A 15,128-nucleotide genomic window follows, 5' to 3' on the forward strand; every position below is an offset into this window, starting at 1 on the left:
TTCCAAGATGAAGCCCTAGGGGTCTTATCAGCCCAGCTGACATTTGAGCTTATTAGAGTAAGATTTCAGAATTGGACATAATTATAGGTTGCTGATTGATATGTGACTGACAACTTGAATTACAATATATTACATCAAGAACTCATAAAATTACAGTATCAGTGCTTTCTCCTCGTTGAAAAGGGTTAAAAGTTAAAACTAATACAGATCACATTAAGTAAATCTAAACATCCAGGTCCTAGTTATAGGGTACTTCAAGAGTTCAAGTAAACGCATCATAAAGCTCCTTCCATCTAGCACTATTGCTTAACTTTATGTGCGATGCAAAGCTAATAGGACTTTTTTTAATAAATACATATAACATCTTCTCCGATGTTTTTATTATTCTTTCCACCTTTTTCAACTTGATCATCATGATAACTTAAAGTCATCACAACTCAGTGGTCCCTAATTACCTAGGAGAAAGTTAGATCAATACAAAACACACAACCATGTAAAGCTAAAAGAATTTACCTGGCATACTAAGGAATTACGTAGTTTAGAATTAGTGAATTACTACTGGTTTAAGGTAAAGGAATATTAAAGTTAGGCCACAATTGAGCCAATACTCGAAGGATTGACTTAATTTAGTTTATATGAACCTTAGAAATGCTTTCCTATCATCAGTTGGCTTTCATCATATTCATCATTCTTGGTGTAATTTTTGGATCTGTACAGTGTCTTAACTCTCTAGCAGTATACAGCAAACAAGACTCAAGTTTGGAAAAAATGCCTTCTGTAAAAAATTTACTGAGGCTTGAACTACCCCATATTAAAAAAAATTTTGACCCCTGAGTTCACTTTATCATAGGGTCCCAATTAGAACAACTCTTAGAGCCTATTAAAACGAAAAAAGAGGCAGGTTGCAAAGGGGAGTTAAAAATAAAACTGCACATAATTGCAGATCATTTCATTAGCTTACATCTTGCTGACCTTCCTCTCATCATATCTATTGGCTTTCTGTTTCTTTTCTTTTCTGTTCCATACTATTCTGAAAGTCTTTCAGGCATTACAAAATCAAGATTACCCAAGTAAAATCCATTAGATTGATTCAATAAGTACCAAATTATGGTGTATCATGCACCTTTCAGGCAATAAGGTCTACTCAAGATTATGATGTCAAAGCAATCTGAGTGATAGCAACTTAATCATGAAACATGATATGGGTAACAACATTTACACAACCTTTAAAGTAACATTGGCAAGAACTAGAGTGACAATTTAGGGTGTCTTCTATCAAGGTTCACCGTACCATACCATACCGGCATTTCGACCCGGGTTTGGTACGGTATGGTACCGGTGTACTGGGCGGTACATCAAGGCATACCGAGCAATACACCCTGGTGTACCGAATAATTTTATACTTTTTTCATACTATAAGTTAGGGCAGTACCGAGCAATACACCCGGGCGGTCCGCGTACCGGTAACCTGTCGGACCGGTATGGGCGGTACACTTCGGTATGACAGACCTTGTCTTCTATATTTATGTACATGTACATGTAGATGTATATATATACATACATATATACATACATATGTATGTATGTATGCATATGTATGCATATGTGTATATATATATATATATATATATATATATATATATATATATGGATGTATACATATATATCGGTAAGTTGACCATACCTAGCAATAAGCCTGGCTTGGAACCTGATGGAGCAAAAACTAGTGGCTCCTGTACCAATTCACAATCAAACCAATAAATACCAATACATAATTTCTGACATGATTAGTCTTTTTAACCTGGATCTGAAGTCTTAAATTAAATTTCTTGAGACTTGCTAACTCAAGCAACATGTGCTTTATACCAGAGGAGAAAATTTTTGGTACCTTTTTCATTTACTAGGAAAGCTGATATTTTAAATTAAATTTCTTTTCTGTTTGTTACTTGTCACCCTGTGGAGATGTTTCAGTAATCCTTGATTCATCAAATCAGTAAGATGCTACTCTTCTCACCCAAAAAAAATAAAGAATACAGATCCACTGTCTTTAATTTTATCAGACACTACAGGGCAGAAATCAGGCCAATAATCTGAAAGCAAGCTGGAAGATATCAACTCAGGCTTAAGGTTATTACCAAAAGGTTTATCCAATAAGTTGTTCTATCATTCTGTTCAATAATGCTATACTGCATAACCCCCTATAGAAACACCCTTAGCAAAATTTGCCTGAAATAAAGCTTTTAAATACAGCAGTCATATGCAATGAACATTATGATTATGAACAAATATCTAAGATAAGCCTTGAGCTAATATGAAAATTGATCATTCTATCCACCTGATAGTTATACACAAGCAAGTATTTTCAAAAGGAAGCTAATATTTCAAGAGCTATGTCTTTAAAAAAAATTATGCCTCAATACACATTTAGTATGGTAAATCTGAATATGTCATAGATAAAATCAGAAATATCGGGTAAAAGATAAACAGATCAACTCTAGGAGGTTGTCAGAAGAATAATTTTAAGTTTAAACCAGGAACCATCCCCTGGGAGTCAATTTCTTGACAACCTATCACCCATATGTATAGAAGTTCAAGAGCTTGATAACAGTTTCCGCCTTTCAAGTACTTGAAAGTTGCAAAAATAATTTTAAAAAAAGTTAGTTGTTTTCTGATCTTGAAATATCCAGTCCCCCAATCATTTGCATGTCATGAGAATGAAAGCAGCAAACAAACAAAGCCCCTGATAAATTTGATCTGTATAACGAGTTAAACTTTAATTCTTTGGGAGGAAAGTAGTAGTGCTTGGATGTTCAAAAACAAAAGACAAGAACATAATGCAACATTAAGCGCAAATAATAAGTTGATAGGAAAACAAGTGTCGTAACCTTTGCTCGAAGGTGACCTGCGGGACTTGCAAACTCTGGAAAAACATGTTGAACTAACATGAGCTCTATCTCTGACTTATAAGGCTCAGATTGCTTAAGTTTATTACATAATGCTCCTATAGCCAAAAGAGCACCATCTTTCTGACCATATTGTTTATATTCAATAGGTGCCTCATTATATCTGGTACAAGTAATCATATATAACATGTTAAAAGTTATCTTCCTTCAAGAAGGTCCATGGAGAGAACATGTATAACAGAATTTAAAGGGTGAAGTATTGAGATACCTCCTAAATATCTCCGCAATAAAACGAATAAACTTTTGTAGGTTTGTTTTCTCATCCTCACTCACTAATTCGATCAAAAAATTCACGGCTGCTATTCGAGGACTGTATAGATCTTCAATATAATCTGGAAAGAAAAAAATTCATGATAGTTCATACGAGTCTATATTAAATCCAGAATACTATTCAGAGACTAAATCTCGTAGAATGCCGTATTCACTGAAGAACAAGAGAGTCTAAAGCTCACCATAGCCCTTCCTGACAAACTCATGTGGATCTTCAATCCATAACTTTTGATCATTCTCATTGAAACACATTAGAGGAAAGATTAACTCAAAAAGAACAATGTCAAGCTGTCGTTGCAGCAAGTGATAAGTATTGTACTCTGAAATACTGCAGAGCATTAATAAAATTTAGCTAGTTTGTATTATTTAAGTAAACCATTTTGAACCACAAAACTAAGATGACAATCACACACTTGAAAAAGCAATAGACAAACAAAAGAAATCAATGTGGATCCAAAATCTGACAGTAAAACCAACTTCAAATGCAGTGCAAAGTATGTACTGTAACTTTGTAAGTGAAATAACTAAAGTTCTGGTATCAAAGGGAAACATGATCCCCCTCACTAACAAAAATACACAACCACGAAGCACAAAAAGAAGGGTTACACAAATAGCAATCTGCAGCAAATGCAGCATATAGGCAACCACAGAGAAACAGCAGCACTGATTTACATGATTTACATAGTTATCTTGAAGACACAGCACTGAAGACAAAAAGATAACACATACAGTTACCGAGTCATTCCATTTATGTAAGTAAAGATAAAAAATGTGCATGTCCCTTTTTCATTGTAATAAAAAATTCTACAAGTCACCTATTTGATAAATCAAGCTATCTTTTCAATGAGCAGTAGGACATTCAAAATGAGCAAGGACAATTCTTGATATCTGAATACAGTTGTGGACCTAATCACCTAAATATATATAGTTGTGGACCTTAGTTCAAGGGGGCACAAACAGTTTAATCTAGGAATTTCACTCAATAGATGACATGGCATCAAAAAGATTATAATGGAGAATATAAGATAGCCAGTTCAACCAGGTAATCATCTGGAATTAACAAAACAAGCAACCAGGAGATCGAAGCAAGACATACCTGAAGTAAAGAAATTGAAATATAAGGTTTATAACTCTATCAGGCAGATAACTGCCTGTACGAATACCATTAAGCAAATGCAGGTAGCGTCCCAAAATTTTGACAGCATAACTCTTTTGAAACCATTGAGCAAACATTTTTCTCTCTGACTTCTGAAGCTTCAGTTCCCCAAACCTTTTAGCAATTATTCAGAATTCAATAAGAAAATGATACAATATTCATGCTTCAAAATTCAACAATCAAATATCTCACTTAGTAGACAAACGATTTAAGATGTGAATTGTCCACTTCTTGACTTTCCACCAATCCCAAGATTGCCTGAGATGAGGATCAGATGGTTGACCTTCCAAAGGAACAGGTCTTTCCAATAAATTCAAAAATAAGGCCATCCATGGACTAAACAATTTGGGGTTAAGTAGCTGGTGTGGGATGTCTAACTGAAAAGGCATTTCAAGTAAACAATAAAACAAAGCACAAATACTAACAGAACTAAGAAAGAAACTAAATTTACTTCATGAACTTACATTTATGGATGACCAGAATATTTTGCATATAAACTTGATAAGAACAGCCACTTCAATTGAGGGGTTAACAATCCGAACAAGTTTGTTGAATATGTTCAAAAGAAGAGGAAATGTTTCCTCAACAATGAGATAAAAAGGTGTTTGCTCATTGTTAGACTTGAACCTTGAAACAAAAAAGAAACCAATAAAATCAGTCAATTTATGTGCAATCTAAACAAGTGAAACAACATCTGTGATAAATTCGCATTCTTTGGCAGTAAACCATTCCAATTGAATCATCCACAATAATATAATAATAATTTTTCAGAAACATGATAGAATTTGTTGAAAGCTCCAAAAACATCATGCCCTTAAACTTTCATTTAGGATTCACAAAATTGTACAAACAGCAGCAAGGATCAAGCAAAGCAAAATAGTCCCACAGAATGCAGTCAGGCACAGAGAGTGGAGTTTAATTAATATATATCTTCATGATTTAACATTAGCCAAAATGTGTCACCTTTTGTCATAACAGTGGCATCTTCAATTTCAGCAAAACAAACCATGTTGCTCTTTGAGATATTACTGAAACATCATATAACAGAACATGATCATAAATTCACATCTGTTGTTGATCTGTTCTTGTTAGTTTGGCAAGTCCCATAGTCCCACATCGGGAAAATCAGGCTTGTTATCTCCTATTGGAACTATAAATAAGGGTCTGGGCTTTGAAGTCAGAAGCACCACAAATGGTACCACAAGAAAAACCTAAATGTTTGCTTTGGGTTTAAGTCCACACTCAGTTAAATAGTTTGGGCTTATACTTTGGATTTTTTCTTGTTCAGTATTTTCGGGTGTTTTATGGCCTAGGAACATCTTCCTAAGGCATTTGTAATTGTCCCTTTTATAGTAGTGATTTGCTCCTCTTTCGTCCGTGGATGTAGGTCAAAGTCAATTGACCGAACCACGTAAATCTGGTGTTCTTGTTGCTTTTATTCTTTTCGCTTTATTGTCTTTGTAGGGTTGCCAAAATTATCCTTTGGTAAATTTCCTGGGGCTAGCTCTAACAGTTCTAACTGCAGAAAAAAGACAACTGGGAAAGCAGATAGAAGACTAAAAGAATAACAAAGAAGGATAGATAAACAACAGGCCAGGTGCCCACCTACACATGAAAGTAGCTTTCTTTCGTTGAGAAATTTTCTTAAATGCTCCAGAACAAAGCAAGCCACAACACCTTCTCTGAAGTGTTACTGACACCTAGTCTGAATAGGCGATTGATCTATATATGTGATCTGTCATAAATATGACATCTCTAGTGAGAATTTACTATTTCTAGTACAATCCAGTCATTCATCAATTCTAATCCAGGAAAATGACAAACATCTTTAACCTCTAGGAAATAAACATGCAGTAAATCACTAATTTGTTCTCTATTCAAATCTTGGACTATCTGACATCAGCTATCTACCGGATACTATAGTCCATGAATTAAAATCTTGGTCAGGTACTAATACTGATCGATGATCAGACTGGTACAACACTGATATTGGACAATATACAAGTGTCTATACAAATTAATACCAGTAGGACCAATAAAGGGAGAGAGCGAAGAGGCAAAAGAGGACAAGAGGTACCATCAGATGGAGGGGAGCACAACACGAGCATGCATAGAGGAGGAGCGATGATGGTACAAGAAAGAAGCCAGCAACATGGTAAGGCAGAGAAATTGAGCAGCAAAAGAAGAGGAAAAGGAAGAAGAAGAAGACTGTGTAAAACTAGACTGTGTCGACAGGTGGTACAGATATCAGGCTTAAAGCCCAGTCAATGTTAATGAGCTTATCAGGTGGTAAGCCTGGTTTTGGACTTGAATGAGCAAGCAATATTGTCTAATTCATGTATTGGTCGACAATCAAACCAGTAAAACTAGACTGTGTCGGCAGGCACAGTCAAGGTTTATATTCATTGTTCCATACCATAGTTGATGATATAGCCTCAAATGGTCACTCATATGAGGATTCAGACACCTTTACTTATTTATGCCATTTGGGTGGAACCAATTAGATCAATTGAAAGCGTGAAGATTAAACAACAAATATTGCATATCACTTTACTGCCTCATACATTTATATTCTCATAATATAGGAATTCATTAGGTTCAGCAATAAACATAAGAAACAATATAACATATAACCGGTTGAAGTTAGCTTATCCAGACAGATGAAGGTTGATCAGCAAGATTTTAAGCAGAAAGTAGTACAACTGGGCATGGTTTGCAATAGCTCGGTATGAGCAGTATGAACCAGTCTGATAAAGGATTGGTACAGATGGTACATCGGTACACCTTAATGCACCATGTGTCAATATGCTCACTATAGCTCGGTACGGTTTAGCTAATCGGTATACTGGTACGATACGGTATTCAAAACCTTGTAACTGGGTGTAGGTAATTATTTTCCTTTCACCATAACTTATTATTTTCCTTCACCTTTCTCTACTTGGCTCCTAGCCCTTTTTATTTAGAGGTGACATCTGACACTGTGATGGAATGTCAAACTATGCCAACAGCATGTAACATGGAAACTGTCAGCCACATGTGGTGCTTTAATGAAACAGCAATCCTTGAAGTTCAGTACTCAAGACCCTCCCCAAAGTCAGAACTCAATTTGACCAAACATTGACAAATATTAAAATTATAATCCACAAAGTTTGATTTTACATTTTTTACATTGAACTACTAAATGAGAAGTACCATTTGTTGGTCGGCAATTGTACTTACTCATATTTCCCAGACAAAACCTTCAGTACATATAAAGCTGCAAAAACTTGCTGATCTTGCAATTGTAAGTTGCATTTTATCCAGTGGAGAAGACTTGGCCAGTGTTCTGGGAAATCATCTTGGACCATAATTTTTATAGATTCTCCAAGTTGTGCTCTATGAAGCAAACAAATATGTTAAAACAAACTTCATACATTACTTATAAATTAGAAATGTTTTACATACTAAGATTCAGTGGAAAAAAGTCTTAAGAAATATTATCAACAAAAGGCACAGAAGATGGAGATGAAGATGTTGAAAGCATCAATATGACAATATGCTTGTTTATTCCAAGAATGAATGTATAGCAAAGTGGTCTAGTTGAGACTAATATGGTCCACATTTTTAGATAATTTAGGACTCATAAATTGAAAAATAATACTTGAAAATTAATGATGCAAGCCTGCAAGGCAACCCATGCTTGGGCCTTTTTATAACCTAGTTAATGCAGAGACCTTTTCTTTATTGAGGTACTGTAGATGAATGAAACAAATCTCTGTCGAAGATCTAGAAAGAAGCAAAACAGACCAGAGAGGGAAGTGAAATTTTAAAAATTATTAGAAATAGAATAAAATTACAAGCATTCCTACAATAGAAATGGAAAGATTTGATGAGAGGATAAAAGGTCAAAAAAATACATATATTAAGAAAAATAAAAGACATGGCAACTAAAACATTGATGATGATGTCAATAAACGCAATGGACTGTCTGAGGGATATAAAAACATTTAGTTTCTGAAATGAGTACTACACTTATGCATGAAATATATGAAGAAAGTACATTCGATATAAAATAAAAGAAAAAACTTGAATGTTTGTAAGATGGAATATTGTATACATACCCCTTTAGTATCATCAAATCATATCCACCCTACCAAGTTGAAATTTTCATATAACCCTTGAACAATTAGAAAATAATGATGTGCTTGCTCAAGGGTGTCAGTAAAATATTTGGAATATAAAGTTCAACAAATGACCTTAAAAGCTACAATGAAATATTTAACTTTGCAAGAGAAATAATAAGCCCATAATTTATGGAGAGGTAAATACGAAATTGCCCTTTGAAAAAGTTTTAAATTTCCCATAGAAGAAGTTAGCAAGAGTTTCTCAAGCTCCAAAAGCACAAAAGAATCAACAAATGATATACCTCAACAATGAAGGAACTTGAGCAATAAATTCAATGATATTATCACGGACCATTCTCTTATCACTCTCCGGTAATTTCCAGGGCTCCCCTGGAAACATCAACAAAATTGTAATTCAGCACAAAGTCAGTTCTAAAAATTTAAACCTGGAATTCCTCATTCATACCAGGCTCATGAGGTGACCAGTGTTTAGCCACAACGTTTTTGAAATGAATGCTGGCCACTTGTCGTACAGCCATATCACAACTACCATCTATTATGATCTGCAGTATCCTCACCAAATGCTGTGGTGTATATTGTAACTGTTGAAAATAATATTTGCATTTGTTACAGCAAACAAAAAAGATGTACATGCAACGATAAGCAGAATCACTATCTTGTATGGTGCTTCCTCTAGTACTATATCTAAGTCACTACAAGGACTAACGATAAATTGCCAGATAATAAAAGATGCTTGCAATAGAGGAGAAAGACAAAAGCATGTAATTAAGTCATTTAATTTATATTTTCCCCTGCAAATTTATGCTTCATTTTGCAACATCAAGGATATTGGTTCACAACTGGATGGATGAGTTAGATGCACAACTATCACAAGTGAACATCATATTATTGGCGACATGCAAGGAAAATGTAAATTGTAAATTGTTAGGAAAATGTAAATTGGCGACATGCAATAAAAAGTCAAATGATCTCAATAGTCATATCAGATACATTTACATGATTCATCTTTTTGATAACAACAAAAGTAATTATTAGGATTTGCATGCACTAAATATACCAATATCTATATCAAAGAGGTATAAGTGCAAGAAAAAATAATTAACTAAGTGCATACGTTGTTGATACAAAGAAACAAACAAATCAAGACCATGGCAAGAGTAAAAATTCATTCATCAGAAAAACAGTTAGCCTAACTTGTGATTTCCACCGTTGAAATTTTACTTTCGAACCAGCAGGTCAAAAATGCAATTCATTACAAACAGAGGGGAAAAATTATGAATATGAAGAAATCCTAGGATAAGCTAAAATATATTCTATGGCAAAAATCAAGGTCTGCCATACCGAAGCGTACCGCCCGTACTGGGCGGTACGTACCAATCCGACAGGTTACCGGTACGCGGACCGCCCGGTACCGCTACAGTATGAAAAAAAATATAAAATTGTTCGGTACACCAGGGTGTACCGCTCGGTACGCCCTGATGTACCGCCCGGTACACTGGTATCGTACCATACCGAGCCCGAGTCGAAACGTCGGTACGGTACGATACAGCGAACCTTGGGCAAAATACAGTCTGACAAGTTAAGATGGAAAACAAAATTTTCAAGTTTTGTGAGATAAACAAAAACTAAGACCAAGTATAAGCCTTTCTTGAACCATTATTTTTATCAAGGAGTAAAAAGAGAAAATCATCTTTTACAAGGCATCAGAAAAATTTACATCTCTGCTACTACAAATTGATGCTTATGGGCATGCAGAAAACTACATGAATGAAAAATTGACCTAAATGATGAATTGGATTATTGCGAGCATAAGTCTAGCCCCGTATGATGGTAAAAGCTTCCAATAACTATTCATAAATTTCCAAACATCACATGCATTCATAAACACGAATATTCTATTGATCTTTTCAAATGTTTATACTCCTCAGAGAGGACTGCTTAACCAGGTCAACAGGAATATTTCAAAAGATTTACATCAAACAATTCAAGGAAATGTTACAAAGAAAAAACATTCCACAGGAAATTCAAAGGGCCACATAGGTAAGTGCAAGAACATGGAAAATCTGAATGGGTACATGTATAGAAGTGGACAAAATTATAGTAAAACTAAATTTTGTTATACAAGGATTGATAGCATTTATCAAACAGTTGTAAGGCTATACTGAGAAATTTTATTCGACAGAATAATGGTAATGTATTTATAAGGAGATAAGAATCATTAAAAATGTAGAAACTTAACCTGAGAGAAATAATATTTTAGTTAAAAATTTGAATAGAAAATAAAGGAATTTAGGACTTTGGAAAAAGAATAAGACACTATTTTGGAAATACTATATGATCATTAATGATCAATTACATTAACAGAGTGCAAAAAAGATATTGCAAAGTCTAAAAGAAATTGTGTATCTTCAAAAGAAAGTTTGTTGTGCCAAGTCCAAATTTCAGTTGCTACAAAAAGGATATTATATGAAACGTGGCAAAATATAAGGAGGATGATACTTTGAATTATACAAATTATCTAGAAAAAGTCTGAAAAGCTCTTAAAGAATTTAAGCACTTCAATCCCTCTAACAATCAATCTAAGACTGTTGATCGGCAATATGGTCCCGGTTGATCAGGTTGTGAGTGGACCAGTACCATACAAAGCCATAGTGGACAGAAATCAATGACATTGAGCAATATAAAGAATCATATAATAACAAAGAATCAATTAAAAAGGGAAGCACACACTCACACGGTACTTCATAATAGCAGTTATTGCTGTCACAAGTTGATGCATTTATACCACAGGTAGGATATGGGTAAAGAAAGATTGGAGAATATAATGAAGAAAGTAGGTTAAGAGTTTTCTCTTTTTTCGCTTATAAACTCCTCCAATTGTTTTGATTACATACATACAACTCAGAAGAAAAAAAAAATCATGGTGTTAGAGAAAATTAACCAAGAAAAGATTGTTTTCCTCTCCAGTTTAGCAGACTAAGATTACTAATGACAACAACAAGAAGAAAGGTTTACATCTCAAAGATTTAGAATGACCACATGATCTTCTTCCACCATTGAGCTATACTGATGGCAATATCAACAGTCAGATTACGATCTACACATTACAGTGGGCATGCAGCCCACAAAGGATATGTTGTGCAGCACACTAGAAAACCTTAACCACAAAAAAAAAAAAAAAAGAAGAAGCAAAGCAGAATCTCTCTTATTATCAGTAACCAATTAAGAAGTCTATAGGACTAAGGAATCCATATGTTTCGAGAAACTTTTGGCTCCAAGAACCAAGAAGAAACAAAGCATCGTCTCTCTGGTTATCAACAACCAATCAAGAAGTCAATCGAAATCAGGAAACCATATGGTTCGAGAGCATTTTGGATCTAAGAACCGAGAACAGAGGCCAGCAGGTTGATAAGAATCTCAACTTCAGTATGAATCAAACTAAACGATAAGATAACGCTATACTTCTTGGAACGAAGCGTACGCAGAGTAAGCCGATACGAAGCAAATACGAAAAAGTGAAAATGCCTACGATCTCATAGTAATCCAGCCCGCCAAGAACAGTAAAAACCGATGAAAACCCGAATCCCCACAAGATCGATTGATTAAAATGAACAGAAGGGCCCGGAGTTAACCTGGTTGAGGCTCTCCTCGGCGGCCTTGCGCTCCTCGCAAGTGTGGCTAAGCGCGGAACGGAGAACGACGACAAGGCCGGCAAGATCCATGACGACGGGAACTCAGATTGTTTACCGTTCGGCGGCGAGAAGGAACCAACCGCCGACCTCGCCAGGGTTCGGGTAGGCACCGTCAGGTTTCAGGTGGGGAGGCGGAGAGAAGACCACGACGATGACGACGACTCTCTTGGCGACCGACGTAGACGGAAGAGAGATCAAAAGCGGTGTGTTTAACCGAGGGTCAAGTCCGCCTTTTAAATCGTTCCCTGTCCGAACTGGGCCGGGCCGTGGCCGTGGGAGGCCTACCAACTGACGGTGCGATTCCTTTAGATGCGAGATCTGACGGCTAAGAAAAGCACTGTGCTTCAGAAATTCAAATCAAAATGGACGGGATCCAAGTTTCCACCCGGCGGAGCGATTGCCGCGCCGAGGAGCCGCCACTTCTGCCTCGATTCCCCGCAGCAACGGATGCCATCATCGGTTGGGGCTTCCGGTTCTTTCGCCGGTGTGGGCCACCGTGAACTCTGGGTGTTGCGAGCAGATGTGATTTGCGGATATTGTGGGTCACACTATCCTTCCTTCTCATGTATTCCGCAGCCTCATGTGCACATGCCTACTTATTGGGGACATTAATTTTACTTATATTCCCGAAACAAAGATAATGTGAGTCACCCAAATGTTTTATTTATTTTTAATATAATATGTATAGGGCGAATTTTTAGAAAAAAAATTCATTTTGAGTTTTCTTTTTTTTGGAGGATGTCCCTTTTTATTTTTCTCCGATAATTTTTTTTCTTAATCTCAAATATATCCCTCCTAAAATAGTTCTGAATTGATCAATCATAATGTAAATCGATCCAGTTATATTGGTTTTATTTAGACTTATACTGCTGCTTTTTTTGACGTGTCAAAAATACTTTATACGATATAAAAAATATTATTATTTATTTCTAGACATAAGAATATCTTTTAGCGATCACAATAAAGTGATAAGTTAGTTTGTATTATATTTTGGGTCATTATTCTTATAGTATTTTTGTATATGTGTGAGAAAAACATCATAAATACTATAACTAGCATAGAATTTTTTACATATTTTTTAATCAACCCAATAATAATATCTATTTTTAAAAAATATTTTATAAAACTTTAATAATATAATAGAGTTAATAATTATGTTAATAAAGTTAATGATTTTTCTAAAAAATGTTCATATTTTTGGTATTTTCCAAACCATAACCTCCATTTTGATTTAAAACTCTTCCCATTTCGTTACTCATTATCGCTCGTCGAGGGCGACAAGAAAGAAAAAAAAAAAAAAAAGGAGAAGAGAGTGATAGGACAAATGGTTTGGGTACTTTTAGAATTAGGAGTTATGATTTGAAAAAATCAAAATGGATAGTATGGTTTGGAAAATATATAAAATATAAATATTTTTTTTAAATACCCTTAATAATTAATATTTGTGAGAATTTAAATGAATTGAGACTAAATTATAGTATTTTTAATTAGATTATAATGTTTTCAGTAAAAAAAAGACATTAACTAACTGGTTTGGTTTAAATTTAGTATGGTTGGATTTCAACGAGAAATTTAAAAATTAAAAAATAATGGCTCTCTTTAGGCATTTTGGAAATGAAGAATAAATAAATAAATAAAACATGAGACTTTTATAAGAAATCGTCCTTATGATATATAACATACTAACATTCATATTAACATATTAGACTTTTTTAAGAACTTCTAAAAGTATGTGTTTTGCAAAGGAATCATAGATAGATTGTTTATGAAATTGGGTTTGGGTTGACTTAAACCAAATGTCTTTCACTATAAAATTCTACATCTAGATTTTTCTAAACCTTGTTTTGGAATAGTTAGATGAAATTTGCTGAAAGTTTGATCGATACCAATATATCTTTTTTTAAAATACTTGTTTATCTATTGCTAGGTTAAGATATTTGAGTGCCTTTTATATTTCATATAATTTTAAATTCAAACTTGGTAGCCCATCTAAGTGATGTAGATATGATTTGGACACCCAAATCAAAAGAGGTTTGGTATATTAATAATAAAATTGGTTCTAGGTGGTCTTTACACTTATGATTAAGTATTCGATATGGATATAATTAAATATCACTTCAATATGATTTGGGTAAGCTTTTGCCGGCCACTATTAATATTGTATGATTCGATATGGATATCATTAGGTTCTTGGATCACTGAGGGGACTGACTTTGACAAAGACTCTACAAGTAGTTTACTTACCCTTATTGCTAATTCTCTGTGGATTATTTAGAGACATGGAAATGATTGCCACCTTTGTAATCGTTTGACCAGCAAAAAGTCACTATGGTACAAGACTTTGACTTTAACCTATGACGAGAATCCTGCACTTCTAGGATCTGAGGATTTTATTTCACAAATACACTTGGATGATTTTTATCATACACCTTTTATCTTATCTATTTGTTGATAACTTAAATCGATAAGAGTAGATCGCATTGCATGACTATTGACTATACATGTTATATACTAGATTATCTCGAATTTATAATACTATTTGGGATTCATGACCTTTGCGACAACGATCTTGATGCTATACTTGGGGCAAGTTTAGTATATGTTTATTATATTTAATACAAAAACATAAATATCTAAATGTGTCTTGTTATGTGATATTTATTTGTAGAACTAATTTTTAGTATCTCTATTATTATATTTTAAAAAGTTATATTTATATTTCTATAATCACAAAGTGAAATATTTATTTGTATTTATCATAACGTCGTTAATTTTACTAACAAAAATATGAAAATAAATATCAAAAAGATAATTTCAACATTCCCACAGTGGATGACGTCAGTGGTGGATGATAGTATCACTGAAAGTTATAGGTCATTGTTGTGGTTGAGGAGAACAATGATGAGAGGTGAGAGTCACTCAA

At 34.4% G+C, this 15,128-nt stretch overlaps 1 protein-coding gene across 3 annotated transcripts in view; it reads right to left on the reverse strand.

Annotated features, from left to right (window-relative positions):
* Positions 1-12,392, reverse strand: part of LOC103989272 (importin beta-like SAD2) — a 34,761-nt gene extending 22,369 nt beyond the window's left edge. For all 3 annotated transcript variants that reach the window (XR_010497434.1, XM_018827261.2, XM_065155340.1), the window contains exons 1-10: positions 12,146-12,392; positions 8,959-9,094; positions 8,795-8,882; positions 7,609-7,764; positions 4,854-5,016; positions 4,582-4,766; positions 4,330-4,503; positions 3,416-3,561; positions 3,172-3,295; positions 2,886-3,066 (exon numbers count right to left, since the gene is read on the reverse strand). Coding sequence is in view for 2 of the 3 variants with exons in the window: in XM_018827261.2 (XP_018682806.2) it covers positions 2,886-3,066; positions 3,172-3,295; positions 3,416-3,561; positions 4,330-4,503; positions 4,582-4,766; positions 4,854-5,016; positions 7,609-7,764; positions 8,795-8,882; positions 8,959-9,094; positions 12,146-12,235 (1,443 nt within the window). In the remaining variant the exon portion in view is untranslated. The remainder of the gene's footprint in view (positions 1-2,885; positions 3,067-3,171; positions 3,296-3,415; positions 3,562-4,329; positions 4,504-4,581; positions 4,767-4,853; positions 5,017-7,608; positions 7,765-8,794; positions 8,883-8,958; positions 9,095-12,145) is intronic.
* Positions 12,393-15,128: the final 2,736 nt, after the last annotated feature.

Source organism: Musa acuminata, chromosome BXJ3-6 (genome assembly GCF_036884655.1).
Source record: "Musa acuminata AAA Group cultivar baxijiao chromosome BXJ3-6, Cavendish_Baxijiao_AAA, whole genome shotgun sequence".
Taxonomy (NCBI): Eukaryota; Viridiplantae; Streptophyta; class Magnoliopsida; order Zingiberales; family Musaceae; genus Musa; species Musa acuminata.